Genomic DNA, 17634 nt, shown 5'->3' with positions numbered 1-17634 from the left:
TCATATTAGATCGTTCATAATCTTCTCGATAAAATGAAAATGCTTATCATCGATCCATACTGGACTGACTTTTAAAATGTCCACAAATTAAGGCAAGATAATCAATTTCATATGTGCTGTCCTGTCCGTTTAAAAAAAGGTAGTTTTGACTAAATGATAATTGTAGCTGGAATGTTAGAAATTAAAAGCATTAAATTAAGAGTATCATAATCATTTACACTTCTAGAAATCCAGTTATCTGATAATTTGTATTGATGACCTATACTCTGGCTAGGTCATCAATATCAGATCAGATGAGAGAAAGTCTGAGACTCATGACCTCCACCGATCAGCTTTTAAAAGAGTCTTGTGTTCCTTGAACGCTGCGCTCTCACCAGAGCTCCGGTCAGTGCGTGTCTCCCTAAAACAGCTGAGGACAAGTCATCATTAAATTTACCTAAATAACCCCTTTAATTTTTGATATATAAGATTGCTTCTTACTAAGTAGCAGAAATATCTCTGATGAAGTAATGGTGCAACAAGCAGCATCCAGTTTGGTTTTCTATTTTAGATTGTCATGTTTTTTCCTTCTTCTATATTCGATCCCAATAAATCCAGAGTTCAAAAAAAGAGCAATTAACATTCTTCTCTTAGCTGATCAATTGTTATGAAACCTCATATGTTCTATGGACTAAAGATTGTGAAATCGTCTCAATGGTATAAGTGGTATCTAATGAAGGAATAATCATAGTCAGGAGAAATCCAAGCAGATGACCAGAAGAGGTCTACATTCTCAGTACTGAAAATGAAGACACAGATATTTGGGAGCCCAGTGAGGACAGTCTGAACATGTATCATGGTGATGGCCACAAGTAAACTACAGAGCAGATGATGTACAGATTGTGTCATATATAAAAAACTGATGAATCTGATCATGAAATGTGTGTGGCTGATTAAAGCTGACCCAGTAATGCATAATTTATAACTGAATAGTATCGGCCTGATATCTGAAAATAATAAATAATCCTATAACAAGTTGTCATAGAGGGTTTATAATGAAAGTCTTATAATCTGTTCTACTGAATATAATATGGAGTATTTCATATATGTGAATTATAGATGAAGAGTCATGTGGTTGTAGGTCTGGATGGAATGTATCTCATCAGGATGTAAAATGCTCATTGTTTACACTGATTATCACATATAAAGGTCTCGGAGTATCCCAGGAATCTCTTACAGATGCTAAATAGGAGTGTGAACAATAGGTCTCTACCCTGCAAATACAATGTGTAAATGAAGAACCATCTCAGGAGGCCAGAAAATGCTAAACTAGTTGATGAAAGGGTGGGGCCATTATTCTTCCATTGTAGGAAGCCAAATCTGATGAACAAAGTTTCATTTATTAGAAGGTGGGACTGGGCGCCTCCTGGGGGGAAGAGGAGGAGCAGATAGCTATAGCCACCAAAGAGGTATAAAAGACCCAAGCATGGCTCAGAAAGCCAGAATTCACCAAGGAATGTCACTTGGATCACTGACTTGCTGAGGAGAAGATACTGACTGGAGATCAAGTGCTGAGTGTGTAGAGGGTCCATGTCTGGTAAGTACTGACTGTGCTGTGTATAAGGACAATGTGTCTTTGTCTGTAATGTAATTATACACGCAGTGTCCATACATGTATTAGTACATACCTGTAACTGTGCAGGGAACACGGACAATCACCAATCATGATTGCCATCAGTGGACTGTACCAATTAATTTGTGAAAGAGTTTTACTTACAGGACTAATCTGTAATTAACTCACACATCATTTTCTCTATAGATACCGGTATATGCTCCTCTAACTAGAGATATCTGTGTATCTACAGTTATATAATACAGGTCTGTACACATAACACATATTGTAGACAGTACATAGTGTTGAGGATGGTGGAGCACAAAACATTTCCTTTTCATGTTATTATGTGCCGTCATGACTTCTATAAATGATGTCATGTCCTACTAGTGGGCAGTCTTCTAATGTGTACTTATATAATATGGAGGTAAAGAGTTGCCTCCTTATAGGGATTATTTAAAACTCTAATGGGGTTTAGGGTCCATTTGCCAGTTTTTTAAAATGTATTTTTGAATTGTCCATAGGAGGTAAATTCTACCATACCAATGCTATCCATGTATTACCTATATGCCAGTTAATCTAAATAGATAAATTAAGAAGACCACAATTCAATCTCCATGCTTTCCTTTAGGCCTCTTTCACACTACAGTATGTCCATTTCAGTGTTTTGCGGTCCGTTTTTCACGGATCCGTTGTTCCGTTTTTTTGCTTCCGTTGTGGTTCCGTTTCTGTTCCGTTGTTCCGTTCCGTTTTTCCGTATGGCATATACAGTATACAGTAATTACATAGAAAAAATTGGGCTGGGCATAACATTTTCAATAGATGGTTCAGAAAAAACGGAACGGAAACGGAAGACATACGGATGCATTTCCGTATGTGTTCCGTTTTTTTTGCGGACCCATTGACTTGAATGGAGCCACGGACCGTGATTTGCAGCCAAATATAGGACATGTTCTATCTTTCAACGGAACGGAAAAACGGAAATACGGAAACGGAATGCATACGGAACACATTCCGTTTTTTTTGCGGAACCATTGAAATGAATGGTTCCGTATACGGACCGTATACGGAACGCAAAAAACGGACCGCAAAACGGAAAAAAAAAACGGTAGTGTGAAAGAGGCCTAAATCTTACTTTCTGGGCAATCAGATGACATGAAAAAGTCTGGTGACTTAAAATCTTTGCCGTCTATAATCTGATTTGTCCCTTAAAACAGAAACCAATCAAAATGTATTGAATGTGAGTTTAGAGAGTGCAGATGTTTTAATGATCAATAGTGTTGGCAGTTTATTAACTACCAGCCCCTCCCTGATAGACAGAGAGCAAGGATTGTCCGGTTTTAGATTTATTAAATAAGTCATATTATAAAAAATCTAAAATAAACTTGCAAAGCACCCATAAAATTGAATCAAGGTTTCATGTCTGTGTCATGGTACAAGCCCGGGACAATGCTACATAGCACGTGGGCCAAAGTGTAAAGTTCATTTAAAAATAATATTACAGTGCAAAACAACATTTATGTGAACACAATGGTATAGACTGGTCTGCAGGATTAATAATCAACCAAAGTGCTAAAGAGGAAGAGTGCAAAAATAAATAGAGGAACATAAGTCACTAAATGTGACATCCAGTGATTGAAAATGTGTATGACTGATAAAATCGCAGTAATAGATATCAATAGTTTGGAGGGCACTCAACTATCTGGTGTTCCTGGGAACCATCAAGCACGCAACTCGCAGGTCCGAAACACGTTTTGTGTATATTGCGCTTACAGTGAACATGAAAGTAGCTATAACTTGCTTGTAGACTATTATATTACAGTGAGGGACTAGTTATCCTTTTGCAACTGAATTTTCTACAACTGAACTCTCCATATTAAGATCTATGTCAACTATTCACTTGCTGGTTATTTGCACCAGATCAAGCAGCTTTCAAATACGTGAAACGCCGAAAGAATTGAGCCGGCACAGCTCAGCAGCCGTACCATTACAGTTCCACTCCAGACGCAGAGTCTTTTTGCTTTACAAAGGATTGGTAACGTTTTTGAAAGTTTATGTTGCGCTAACCAAAATTAACAATTAATAATTCTATCCAGTGACAGTTATCTAAAGAACATAAAGAAAAAAAAGCTGCCTTCATAGAGGGGACATCAATTACCACTAATATACTGATGTCAGTGAAATTGAGAATTATACAAGGGGAGTTATATGAGACAAAGTAGAGATTTATATATCATTAAATTCCAATACCAGCTGGCCAATTATATTGAAACCAACTAAAATGTATCAAATATTCAGTCATTCATGTTTATAGCGCAATTTGATTTTTTTTTTTCCATTGGAGAATATCACTGATTTAATCATCTGATTTTACTTACATCACGTTATGATATGAATGACTAATTATAACATTTGCAAATCATGGGATTTATGAGCATTTTTATTATGAATTCATAAATGCAACAATCATGTTTTTTTCATTTGGTTTTCTAAATGGTATATATATTATCCCATTGATATTGCTGTTATTGTGATTGTACTTTTCATTTTACTTTTTATCATATTGCACTTCATCAATCCATTGATATCGCTCTTATTTTTTATTTCATATCATTTTCACCTTTCTTTTTAGATTTGTTCACTTTTATATACTTTTTATGTATATTTTGGAATAAATGGTTTAAGTGTATTTATGCATGTGATTGATCCTTGCAACACCAGAAAATTGAGTGCTCTTCAAACTATTGATATCTATTACTGCAATTTTATCGGCAGTGGGTGTGTCGTGCACCTAGTCTGTAGATTTGGTATGGTAGAGCCACTGCGTAGAAATATGACTGACAAAATGTGAAGCTTTGTGAGGGATGTCAGCAGTGATAAGTGTGGGGAAGCAGGTTACATATTTTTATATATTTGTAGCATTAAATAATTAGTAGCAAGGAAAATAAGGACCTATTAACTTATAAATATTTTCTTCTTTCTCCAGGTGATGACAGGATAAGAAGCTACTAGAAATATCTTTTCTCTTCCTCTTATGACTTAAAAGATAATCAAGTACGACTTGTAAGTAATAGAACTGAACACAGACTGGGTGAAATGTCAACAAGAGCTAAATGTAGGAAACCTTTAGAAATGAAATTTAAGGAAACTCGACAAGGTGAACGGTCATTTAAATGTCCAGAATGTGGGAAATCATTTATTACAAAAACAAATCTTGTTGAACATCAGAGAATTCACATAGGAGAGAAACCGTATTCATGCTCAGAATGTAAGAAGAGTTTTAGTCTTAAAATAAATCTTGCACGTCATCAGAAAATTCACACAGGAGAGAAGCCGTTTTCATGTACAGAATGTGAAAAGTGTTTTAGTCAGAAGTCAATTCTTTTTCAACATCAGAGAATTCACACAGAAGATAAGCCGTTTTCATGTATAGAATGTGAGAAGTGTTTTAGTCTGAAGTCAATTCTTGTTCAACATGAGAGAATTCACACAGGAGAGAAGCCGTTTTCATGTACAGAATGTGAGAAGTGTTTTAGTCAGAAGTCACATCTTGTTCTACATCAGAGATTTCACACAGAAGAGAAGCTGTTTTCATGTACAGAATGTGGGAAATCATTTATTACAAAAAGAAATCTTGTTGAACATCAGAGAATTCACACAGGAATTAAACCGTATTCATGCTCAGAATGTGAGAAGAGTTTTAGTCTTAAAACAAAACTTGCACGTCATCAGAAAATTCACACAGGGGAGAAGCCGTTTTCATGTACAGAATGTGAGAAGTGTTTTAGTCAGAAATACCATCTTGATGCACATCTGAGAATTCACACAGGAGAGAAGCCATTTTTATGCTCAGAATGTGATAGTTGTTTTAGTCGGAAATCACATCTTGATGCACATCTGAAAATTCACACAGGAGAGAAGCCATATTCATGTACTGAATGTATGAAATGTTTTAGTCAGAAGTCACATCTTGTTGTACATCATAAAACTCACACAGAAGAGAAGCCATTTATATGTACAGATTGCGAGAAAGGATTTATTCAAAAATCAAGTCTTTTAAAACATTTAACAATTCACACGAGGAAGTAACCATGTGTATGTATAGTATGAGTAAACAGTAGTATAAAATCAGGTCTTGTGGCAAATGAAAGAGCTCACAAGTTAGAAGCCACTGTAATTTGTAGACTGTATGAAATGTGGAAGGTGTGGAGCTCCTCTGTAGGACTCGCTTACCTTATAATGTGTTCTTTATTTTTTTCTGCCAAACTTGTTTTATAATAAATTTTACAATGAGTGAATACTGACCGAGTAACACTCAGAGAGTCGCCCCTTGGCTGTGATGTCCACAGAGAGCGATATAAACCAAAGATTGAATTTCAAAAGAGCTTTGTGGGAAACTCAGGCTGACAAGGGACCCGGTGCCCAGAAGCATGTCAGTCAACTCAACTTAGCTGCCTTTAAAGGGATTCTTTCACCAGGATTAACAAAATAGCGATATTTATATGTGCTCATTAGTCTCCATGCAGTGTTTAAAATGATCCCACTGTTTATGCTCTGTGTATTATATTCTTATAAAAATCAATCTTATTGATATGTGAATTACCTCTGTCAGGAGCCCAAGGCGTTGTACCACGATATGTTGGAGACCAGCCGCGCCCATCGATCCGGAGCCCAGCACCGACTACAACTTAATTTATTCACTCCACTATCCCTGACGTCAGTTCTTCTCAGTGCTGTAATCTCGCGCAGGTGCAGTGCACACTGTAGTCTGCGCCCATGCGGACTACTGGCATCGGCTTCGACAAGTCAAATGCGCATGCGCTGGCTCCATTGTCGAAGCATAAACAGTGAGATAATTTTAAACACTGAATGGAGACTAATGGGCACATATAAATATTGCTATTTCGTTAATCCTGGTGACAGAATCACTTTAAGTTAGTTTTTCAGGCCAGGCCCCTTCACAGTGTGGTGCCGGTGACATTGGGGGACTGGCCTGTGCCATGTACATCATCATCCAATCCCTCCCACCCCGCCCCCCGGGTGACTGTGCTGTGCCCGCTGCCTGTGTGCCCCCATTGCCCAAGTTGCCCTTGCTCCTGTGACTGTGCCTCCCTGGTTTCCTCTTTCAGGAGAGCAGTGGCTGACCATTATGTGTGCCCCTGTGTCCTTTGTCTGTGCCCACCCTGGCCTGTAGCCCCCAGATGATGCAGAGCTTGAAAAACTGATGTATTGTCAAGGATGGTGTTGCAGAAAACAAGAAGTAACAAATAAAGATCCAACTGACTTGATCCCAAACTAGAGAACAAAAGGGTGTGTCCTATTTAAGCCCTATAGCTCTCCCTGACTGCTCAGCCCATGCAAAGATCTCTGTGATAGAAAGTTGCATGTCCATGTACCTAGACTGAGTGACACCTGAAAACCCTATAATAGTGAGGGGACACGACCACCGGCTCCCTGCACTAAATACAGAGGGAGTCAGAATCACCTAGAATCAAGCCAACAGGAAAACACAAATAAAGGGATAGACTTATCTGAGAAACCAGCAGTAGAAAACTTCTAGCAGTGAGCACAATCCAGGAAATAGTATAAACCGCAATGTGAGGCAGTATGGGAGAGGATATAAAGGGAGGCAATCACTGCTAATAGATGACAGCTGGAAGAGGGAGAAGAGATGTCAAAGCGAAACCAAAACAAAAGAACATCATCCAGGAGTTACTAAAAAATGTCTGTCAGAACTTCTCAGAGATCTGGCGGTGACATGTATCTAATCATGAAATGTGTGTGGTTGATTAAAGCTCACCCAGTAATGCATAATTTATAACTGAATCGTATCGGCCTGATATCTTAAAATAATAAATAATCCTATAACAAGTTGTCATAGAGAGTTTATAATGAAAGTCTTATCTGTTCTACTGAATATAATATGGAGTTTTATATATGTGAATTATAATTGGAGAGTTATGTGGTTGTAGGTCTGGATGGACTATATCTCATCAGGATGTAAAATGCTTATTGTTTGCAATGATTCTCACATGAAAAGGTCTTGGAGTATCTCAGTAATCTCTTACAGATGCTAAATAGGAGTGTGAACAATAGGTCTCTACCCTGCAAATACAATGTGTAAATGAAGAACCATCTCAGGAGGCCAGAAAATGCTAAACTAGTTGATGAGATGTTGGGGCCATTATTCTTCCATTGTATATTGTAATGAGGGAAGCCAGATCTGATGAACAAAGTTTTATGATTATGAAGGTGGGACTGGGCGCCTCCTGGGGGAAGAGGAGGAGCAGATAGCTATAGCCACCAAAGAGGTATAAAAGACCCAAACATGGCTCAGAAATCCAGAATTCACCAAGGGAATTCATTTGGATCACTGACTTGCTGAGGAGAAGACACTGATTGGAGATCAAGTTCTGAGTGTGTAGAGGATCCATGTCTTGTAAGTACTGACTGTAAGTGGAAGGAATTAGAAGATATTGTAATCTGTGCTGTGTATAAGGACAACGTGTCTTTGTCTGTAATGTAATTATACACGCAGTGTCAATACATGTGAAAGTGCATACCTGTAACTGTGCAGGGAACACGGACAATCACTGATCCTGACTGCCATCACTGGACTGTACCAATACGTTTATGAAAGAGTTTTACTCATAGGACTAATCTGTAATTAACTCACACATGATTTTCTCTACAGATACCGTTATATGCTCCTCTAACTAGAGATATCTGTGTATCTACAGTTATATAATACAGGTCTGTACACCTAACACATATTGTAGACAGTACATAATGTAGAGGATAGTGGAGCACAAAACATTGCTTTTTCATGTTATTTTGTGCCGACATGACTTCTATAAATGATTTCTTAATGTCATGTCCTACTTGTGTGCAGTCTTCTAATGTGTACTTATATAATATGGAGGTAAATAGTTACCTCCTTATAGGGATTATTCAAAACTTTAATGGGGTTTGGGGTCCATTTGCCATTTTTTTATTTTATGGATTTTTGAATTGTCCATAGGATGTAAATTCAAAACATACCACAGCGCATCATCATAATCTTGAAAGCACATGGCGACTGGTTGTGTCTTAGATACATGCAGGATGCTATAAAGGTCCGGTTTAAGTTACAAACCGGATTCCAAAAAAGTTGGGACACTATACAAATCGTGAATAAAAACTTAATGCAATGATGTGGAGGTGCCAACTTCTAATATTTTATTCAGAATAGAACATAAATCACGGAACAAAAGTTTAAACTGAGAAAATGTACCATTTTAAGGGAAAAATATGTTGAATCAGAATTTCATGGTGTCAACAAATCCCCAAAAATTTGGGACACGGTCATTTTCACCACTGTGTGGCATCTCCCCTTCTTCTTACAACACTCAACAGACGTCTGGGGACCGAGGAAACCAGTTTCTCAAGTTTAGAAATAGGAATGCTCTCCCATTCTTGTCTTATACAGGCCTCTAACTGTTCAATCGTCTTGGGCCTTCTTTGTTGCACCTTCGTCTTTATGATGCGCCAAATGTTCTCTATAGGTGAAAGATCTGGACTGCAGACTGGCCATTTCAGTACCCGGATCCTTCTCCTATGCAGCCATGATGTTGTGATTGATGCAGAATGTGGTCTGGCATTATCTTGTTGAAAAATGCAGGGTCTTCCCTGAAAGAGATGACGTCTGGATGGGAGCATATGTTGTTCTAGAACCTGAATATATTTTTCTGCATTGATGGTGCCTTTCCAGACATGCAAGCTGCCCATGCCACACGCACTCATGCAACCCCATACCATCAGAGATGCAGGCTTCTGAACTGAGCGTTGATAACAACTTGGGTTGTCCTTGTCCTCTTTGGTCCGGATGACATGGCGTCCCAGATTTCCAAAAAGAACTTTGAATCGTGACTCGTCTGACCACAGAACAGTCTTCCATTTTGCCACACTCCATTTTAAACGATCCCTGGCCCAGTGAAAACACCTGAGCTTGTGGATCTTGCTTAGAAATGGCTTCTTCTTTGCACTGTAGAGTTTCAGCTGGCAACGGCAGATGGCACGGTGGATTGTGTTTACTGACAATGGTTTCTGGAAGTATTCCTGAGCCCATTCTGTGATTTCCTTTACAGTAGCATTCCTGTTTGTGGTGCAGTGTCGTTTAAGGGCCCGGAGATCACGGGCATCCAGTATGGTTTTACGGCCTTGACCCTTACGCACAGAGATTGTTCCAGATTCTCTGAATCTTCGGATGATGTTATGCACAGTTGATGATGATAGAGTCTTTGCAATTTTTCGCTGGGTAACACCTTTCTGATATTGCTCCACTATCTTTCTGCGCAACATTGTGGGAATTGGTGATCCTCTACCCATCTTGGCTTCTGAGAGACACTGCTACTCTGAGAAGCTCTTTTCATACCCAATCATGTTGCCAATTGACCTAATTAGTGTTAATTGGTCTTCCAACTCTTCGTTATGCTCAAATTTACTTTTTCCAGCCTCTTATTGCTACTTGTCCCAACTTTTTTGGGATTTGTTGACACCGTGAAAATTTGAATCAACGTATTTTTCCTTTAAAATGATACATTTACTCGGATTAAACATTTGATCTGTCATCTACGTTCTATTACAAATAAAATATTGACATTTGCCATCTCCACATCATTGCATTCAGTTTTTATTCACGATTTGTATAGTGTCCCAACTTTTTTGGAATCCGGTTTGTATATTTGTTTATACATTATAAGGAATTGACTTTACAGGGAGCTTATAGCGAAGAATTTTAAAATTTGCAGACAATAGTGTTCTCTATAAGGTGATTAATACAGTGAAGGGTAATATATTATTAGAGGGTGATTTGGACTCATGGGAGGAGAAATTTCAAGTAAAGTTTTATGCACATAAATGAAAATATTAACACCTGGGTCAAGGAAAAAAAAAATCTTCCATTATATATTATATAGCAAATACATTATAAGATTGTCACTGAAATGAACTTGGATAAGTTGGTGGACAGTAAATTTATCATTAGTGATCAATGCCAGGAGGCGGCTGCCAGTGCTGCTCCCGTTCTAGTGTACCCATGCTATTAATGTATTTCCTATATGCAGTTAATATCAATAGATAAATCAAGAAGACCACAATTCACTCTCCATGCTTTCCTAAAATCTTACTATCAGATAACATGATAAAGGTCTGTTGACTAGTGATGAGCGGACCGGTGAATGTTCGAGTTCGAAGGGTTCGACCGAACTTCGATTCATAGTTTGGTATGGGTTCCGAACTTGACCCCGAACAAGGAATTCCATTGAAGTAAATGGGGACTCGAAATTTTGGGCTGAAAAATGCCTGTAAAAAGGTAATCGAAAGGGCAAGAGGGCTGCAAAAGGATCCAAAATGGGGGTAAGTGTAGTACAATTGTCCTGCAAACAAATGCAGATAGAGTAATGACTTGAAACTACATAAAATACATAAAAATAAAAAATAAAAATATTGAACTAGGGGGTGCAATAGGAAGTTGAGGAGGCTGTTGATGTGGTAATAAAGATGGAAGGGGCAGAGGAGGTGGAGGAAGAAGCCAATACTCTTGTTTTCTCTCATCACTACTGTTGACTGAAAATGTTTGCAGTCTATAAACTGATTAGCCTCTTAAATCATAAAAAAAAACTATAGAAATATATTGAACATGAGTTTAGAGTGTGCAGAAGTTTCAATTATCAATTATGTTGCCAGTTTATGAACTATCAGTACCTCCCTAATAGACAGAGAGACATGATTGTCATGTTTTTAATTTATTTAATAAGTAATCTAATAATAAATGGCTTAGCCCGGGGATAATGATACATAGCACATGGGCTGAAGTGCAAAGGTTATAAAGTAACAATATTAACCCCTTCACGACTGCAATACGTTTATATACGTGATATTTGCAGATGACCCGTGCAGCTATCACGTCTATAAACGTCAAACCAGCTCTTTAATCCAAGCAGCAAAGCGCTTGGATTAAAGCTTCTGCCCGAGCACTGCTACTGTCACGGACAGCATACAGTTCAGTAATACCAGCAAGGGACCAATCAGAGTGGCCCCTTGCCGGCAATCGATCCGATTGGTTAGTCTGTGCAGACTAACCAATCGGATCGCGCCAGTGAAAAAATGCCGGTTTCAGGCTCTGATCTGCGCTCTGCAGATCAGGTAGTGTCTCTGTGCCCCCCGATCTGTGCCCCCCGATCTGTGCGCCTCCAACACCCCCCTGTCCATGCCTGCCCCTGATGCAGTTCCCCCGCCCATCCATATTCATGTAGTCTGCCCCTGATGCAGTCTGCCTCCTCCCCGCCCCATACATTCATCCTGCCCCCATTTGCTCCTGCCCCTCAATGTTGGCCGTACCCCCCTGACTTTCCAGTGCTGCCCCCTTGCCGTGTGGTCCCCCTGCTGTGTGTGATGGTGGCTCCATTCCTGAGCCGCCGCCATCAGCAGTGAGTGTCAGCTCTATGCTGACACTCTGCTGTAACCCCATAGATGCCGCAGTTGCGGCATCCATGGGGTTAATAGAGGGAGGGGGCTCCCTCTCTCAACCATCGGAGCTGCTGCGCTGCGATTGCAGCGCCTGATGGTTGCCATGGCAACTGGACGCTTTGCAAAAGCGTCCAGTGTTGCCACCTACAGTGCATCTAATAGTATTATACTTTGCAATCTTCATGATCCAAGAGGGACTTGATAAAAAAAGAAAGCAAAAATAATAAAAAATGAAAAAATAAATTAAAATGTAAATTAAAAAAAGAAATTGCCTTTTCCTATAAAAAAATGAAAAAATATAATAAAATACATATATTAGGTGTCACCGCGTCCGTAACGACCGTCTCTATAAATATATCACATGATAGACCCCGTCCGATAAACACCATAATAAAAAATAAAAAAACTGCCAAAACAACTATTTTTGTCACCTTACATCACAAAAAGTGCAACAGCAAGCGATCAAAAAGGTTTATGACCCCCAAAATAGTACCAATCAAACCGTCACCTCATCCCGCAAAAAATTATACCCTATTTAAGACAATCACCCAAAAAATAAAAAAGCTATGGCTCTCAGACTATGGAGACACTAAAACATCATTTTTTTTGTTTCAGAAATGCTATTATTGTGTAAAACTTAAATAAATAAGAAAAAGTATACATATTAGGTATTGCAACGTCCATAACGATCTTCTCTATAAAACTATCACATGACCTAACTCCTCAGATGAACGCTGTAAAAATAAATAAATGAAATATGTTCCAAAACAGCCAATTTTTGGTCACCTTGCCCCATAAAGTGTAATAATGAATGATCAAAAAATTCTATGTACCCAAAAATGGTACCAATAAAAACCTCAACACTTTCTGCAAAAAACGAGCCCCTGCACAAGACGATCGGCAGAAAAATAAAAAAACATATGGCGTTCAGAAAACCAATCCAGCAAAATCTGCCTTCCAAAAACCGTTCAATTCCTTTCCTTCTGCGCCCTGCCGTGTGCCCGTACAGCAGTTTACGACCACATGTGGGGTGTTTCTGTAAACCGCGGAATCAGGGTAACAAATATTCAGTTTTGTTTGGATGTTAACCCTCAATGTGTTAAAGAAAAAAAGTAATAAAATGGAAAATCTGCCAAAAAAGTCAAATTTTGAAATTTCATCTCCATTTTTCTTTAATTCTTGTGGAACGCCTAAAGGGTTAACAAAGTTTGTAAAATCAGTTTTGAATACCTTGAGGGGTGTAGTTTCTACAATGGGGTCATTTATAGGGGTATCCACTATGTAGGCCTTACAAAGTAACTTCAGACCTGAACTGGTCTTTAAAAAGTGGGTTTTGGAAATTTTCTTAAAAATTTTAAGAATTGCTTCTAAACTTCTAAGCCTTCTAACGTCCTAAAAAAATAAAATGACATTTCCAAAATGATGCCAACATAAAGTAGACATATGGGGAATGTTAAGTAATAAATATTTTATTAGGTATTGCTTTCTATTTTAGAAGCAGAGAAATAGAAATTTGGAAAATTGTGAATTTTTCAAAATTTTGGGTACATTTGGGATTTTTTCATAAATAAAGGTGAAATATATTGACTCAAATTTATGACTATCATGAAGTACAATGTGTCACGAGAAAACAATCTCAGAATGGTCTGGATAAGTAAAAGTGTTCCAAAGTTATTACCACATAAACTGACACATGTCAGATTTGTAAATTTTGACCTGGACACTAGGGCATCAATGATTATTGGTCATGAAATGGTTAAAGTGCAAAAAAAAACTTTATGTGGACACAATGGTGTAGACTTGTCTGCAGGATTAATAATCAACCAAAGTGCTAAAGAGATAAAGTGCAAAAATAAATAGAGGAACATAAGTCTCTGAATATGACATCCAAGGAGAGAAAATCTCCATACAAGACCATTCAAGAAGAGGTGTGTAATAACCCGGTGTAGCATGGAGCTCTTATCCATGTGTATGACTGATAAAATGTGGAGCCTTGTCAGGGGATGTCAGCAGTGATAAGTATGGGGAAGCAGGTTACATATATGTATGTATTGGTAGCATACATTTTTTTATTTGCAAAGAAAATAAGGACCTTTTATCTTATAAATATGTTCTTCTTTCTCCAAGTGAGGACAGGATATGAGGCTACTGGACTTGTCTTTTCTCTTCCTCTTATAAAGTAGAAGATAATCAAGTACGACTTGTCAGTAATAGTACTGAACATAGACTGGGTGAAATGTCGACAAGATCTGAATATAGTAAACTTTTTGAAAAGAGATCTAAGAAAATTCACCAAGGTGAAAGGTTGCTTAAATGTCCAGAATGTGAGAAATAATTTTTTAGAAATGCACATCTTGTTGAACATCTAAGAATTTACATGTACAGAATGTGAGAAGTGTTTTAGTCTGAAATCAAAGGTTGTTCAACATCAGAGAATTCACACAGAAGAAAAGGCATATTTATGTACTAAATGTAAAAAATGTTTTAGTCTGAAATCACAGCTTGTTCGACATCAGAAAATCCAGACTGGAGAGAAACCGTTTTCATGTCCTGAATGTGAGAAGTGTTTTAATCTGAAATCACAGCTTGGTCAACATCAGAAAATGAACACAGTCAAATGCACATGGGCTGGCTCCCTCGTCGAAGCCGGTGCCAGTAGTCCGCACAGATGCAGACTACAGTGTCCACTGCGCCTGCACGAGATTATGGCACTGAGAAGAACTGACGTCAGGGATAGTGGAGTGAATAAATTAAGTGATAGCGATAAATTAAGTGGTAGGCGGTGCTGGGCTCCAGAACGATGGGTGCGGCTGGGCTCCAACATATCGTGGGACAACCCCTTTGAGTTCCTGACAGAGGTAATTTACATATCAATAAGATCGATTTTTATAAGAATATAACACACACAGAGCATAAACAGTGGGATCATCTTAAAAACTGCATGGAGACTAATGGGCACATATAAATATCACTATTTTGTTAATCCTGGTGACAAGTTAGTTTTTCAGGCAAGGCCCCTTCACAGTGCGGTGCCAGAGACATTGGGGGACTGGCCTGTGACCTGTCCATCATCAACCAATCCCTCCCGCCCGTGACTGTGCCCGCTGCCTGTGTGCCCCCATTGCCCAAGTTGCCCTTGCCCCTGTGACTGTGCCTCCCTGGTTTCCCGTTTCAGGAGAGTAAGGGCTGACCATTATGTGTGCTCCTGTGTCCTTTGTCTGTGCCCACCCTGGCCTGTGGCCGCCAGATGATGTAGAGATTGTCAAATATAAAAAACTGAAGTCAATGGGGACCCGAACTTTTGAGCACTAAAATGGCTCGAAAAATGTAATGGAAAGGTCTAGAGGGCTGCAAATGCCAGAAAAATGTGGTTAAGAGCATCGCAAGTGCTCTGCAAACAAATGTGGATAGGGAAATTACTTTAAGTAACATAAAATACGTAAAAATAAAAAATCATAATCTAGATCTAGGAGGATGAGGTCCATATTGAGTAGGAGGTTGAGGAGGCAGTGGATGTGGCGGTGTAGGTGGAAGCGGCGGTGGAGGAGGAGGAGGTAGCCTACACTGCTTTTTATGTTTTAAATGTATTTTTATTTTTTAAAATTAGGGAAAACCCCAAAACATTGGGAAATAAAACCTGTGATAACCCCCTCCAGTCGTGCATGTTCAGACAATACACTGGCTGCAGGGCAGGCCAGCACCTCCAAGGGGTAAAGGGCAAGCTCAGACCATGTGCCCAATTTGGAGACCCAGAAGTTGCAAAGGCTGTCCCCTGTCAGTCAGTTTGTGTAGGCGTGTGCACAAATACTGCCCCACCATGTCGCATGTCCCCGGGATATTCACAATCAAATTTCTTTTCTGCGCCTACCATGTTGATCGTGGTAAGCGGCGAATAACGGCGGAGAGGGAGTGTGAGAAAGAGACCACATCCAAGGGAGATCAATGGATGAAATTTTATTGTGATCGAGCGGAAATGTGGGACAAATTATTAAAGCAGAATAATTGAAGGAAAGGAGGGGGCACGTGGCAATTACCCACTCCTGACACAGGGAGGTAGTGATTAGTGATGAGCGGCAGGGGTCATATTCGAATTTGCGATATTTCGTGAATATTTTGTAGAATATTCGTCGAATATTCGCAAATTCGAATATTCGTTATATTCTACGATTTTTTTTACTCGAAAAATCGGCAAGGTAATAGTGTAACATGCAAATTTTCTTAATTCGCATTTTATTGTGAATTTTTCAACTTACAACTATTAGACAAAGAAATATATAGCACTGTATTGGCTAAATTGCTCTATATTTGTTTTATTTTTATATTCGCTATATTGCTATATATTCTTGTTTTAGAATATTATGGATATTCGAAAAAACTAAGTTATAGCATTATAGCGAATATTCGAAAAAAACAAATATAGAGCAATTTAGCTAATATAGTGCTATAATCTTTTTTTTTTATAGTTGTGATTTTTTTCCAATCTGAACTTCAGATAAGAAAAAATTACAACTATTAGACAAAGAAGATTATAGCACTATATTAGCTAAATTGCTCTATATTTTTTTTTTTTTTTTATATTCGCTATATATTCTTGTTATAGCAATATAGCGAATATTCCAAAAAAAATATATAATCTTCTTTGTCTAATAGTTGTAAGTTAAAAAATTTGCAATAAAAATTTGCAAACAACACTACTCCTAAAGTCAAATATACTGCAGCCTTCTCATTGGCCCACAAGCTAGAAGCAGGGAGGGATCATGTGTAGAGTTGAGCGAACACCTGAATGTTCGGGTTCGAGAAGTTCGGCCGAACTTCCCGAAAATGTTCGGGTTCGGGATCTGAACCCGACCCGAACTTCGTCCCGAACCCGAACCCCATTGAAGTCAATGGGGACCCGAACTTTTCGGCACTAAAGAGGCTGTAAAACAGCCCAGGAAAGGGCTAGAGGGCTGCAAAAGGCAGCAACATGTAGGTAAATCCCCTGCAAACAAATGTGGATAGGGAAATGAATTAAAATAAAAATAAAATAAATAAAAATTAACCAATATCAATTGGAGAGAGGTCCCATAGCAGAGAATCTGGCTTCCCGTCACCCACCACTGGAACAGTCCATTGTCGGATATTTAGGCCCCGACACCCAGACAGAGGAGAGAGGTCCCGTAACAGAGATTCAGGCTTTATGTCAGCAGAGAATCAGGCTTCATGTCATAGCAGAGAATCATGCTTCACGTCACCCAACACTGGAACAGTCCATTGTCAGATATTTAGGCCCTGGCACCCAGGCAGAGGAGAGAGGTCCCATAACAGATTCAGGCTTCATGTCAGCAGAGATTCAGTCTTCATGTCATAGCAGAGAATCATGCTTCACGTCACCCAACACTGGAACAGTCCATTGTCATATAATTAGGCCCCGGCACCCAAACACAGGAGAGAGGTCCTATAACAGAGATTCAGTCTTCATGTCACCCAACACTGGAACAGTCCATTGTCAGATATTTAGGCCCAGGCACCCAGGCAGAGGAGAGAGGTCCCAT

The 17634-nt window shown here is 38.9% G+C and overlaps 1 protein-coding gene across 1 annotated transcript; it reads left to right on the top strand.

Annotated features, from left to right (window-relative positions):
- Positions 1-3476: 3476 nt before the first annotated feature.
- Positions 3477-5680, top strand: LOC122931789 (gastrula zinc finger protein XlCGF71.1-like). The gene is made up of 2 exons (XM_044285849.1): positions 3477-3626; positions 4988-5680. The coding sequence occupies exons 1-2, from the start codon at positions 3477-3479 to the stop codon at positions 5678-5680; spliced, it is 843 nt and encodes a 280-aa protein (XP_044141784.1).
- The last annotated feature ends 11954 nt before the right edge of the window (positions 5681-17634 follow it).

This window comes from Bufo gargarizans, chromosome 3 (genome assembly GCF_014858855.1).
Source record: "Bufo gargarizans isolate SCDJY-AF-19 chromosome 3, ASM1485885v1, whole genome shotgun sequence".
Lineage (NCBI taxonomy): Eukaryota > Metazoa > Chordata > Amphibia > Anura > Bufonidae > Bufo > Bufo gargarizans.
The sequence above is the reverse complement of the archived record's forward strand: the minus strand, read 5'-3'. Positions and strand labels throughout refer to the sequence as shown.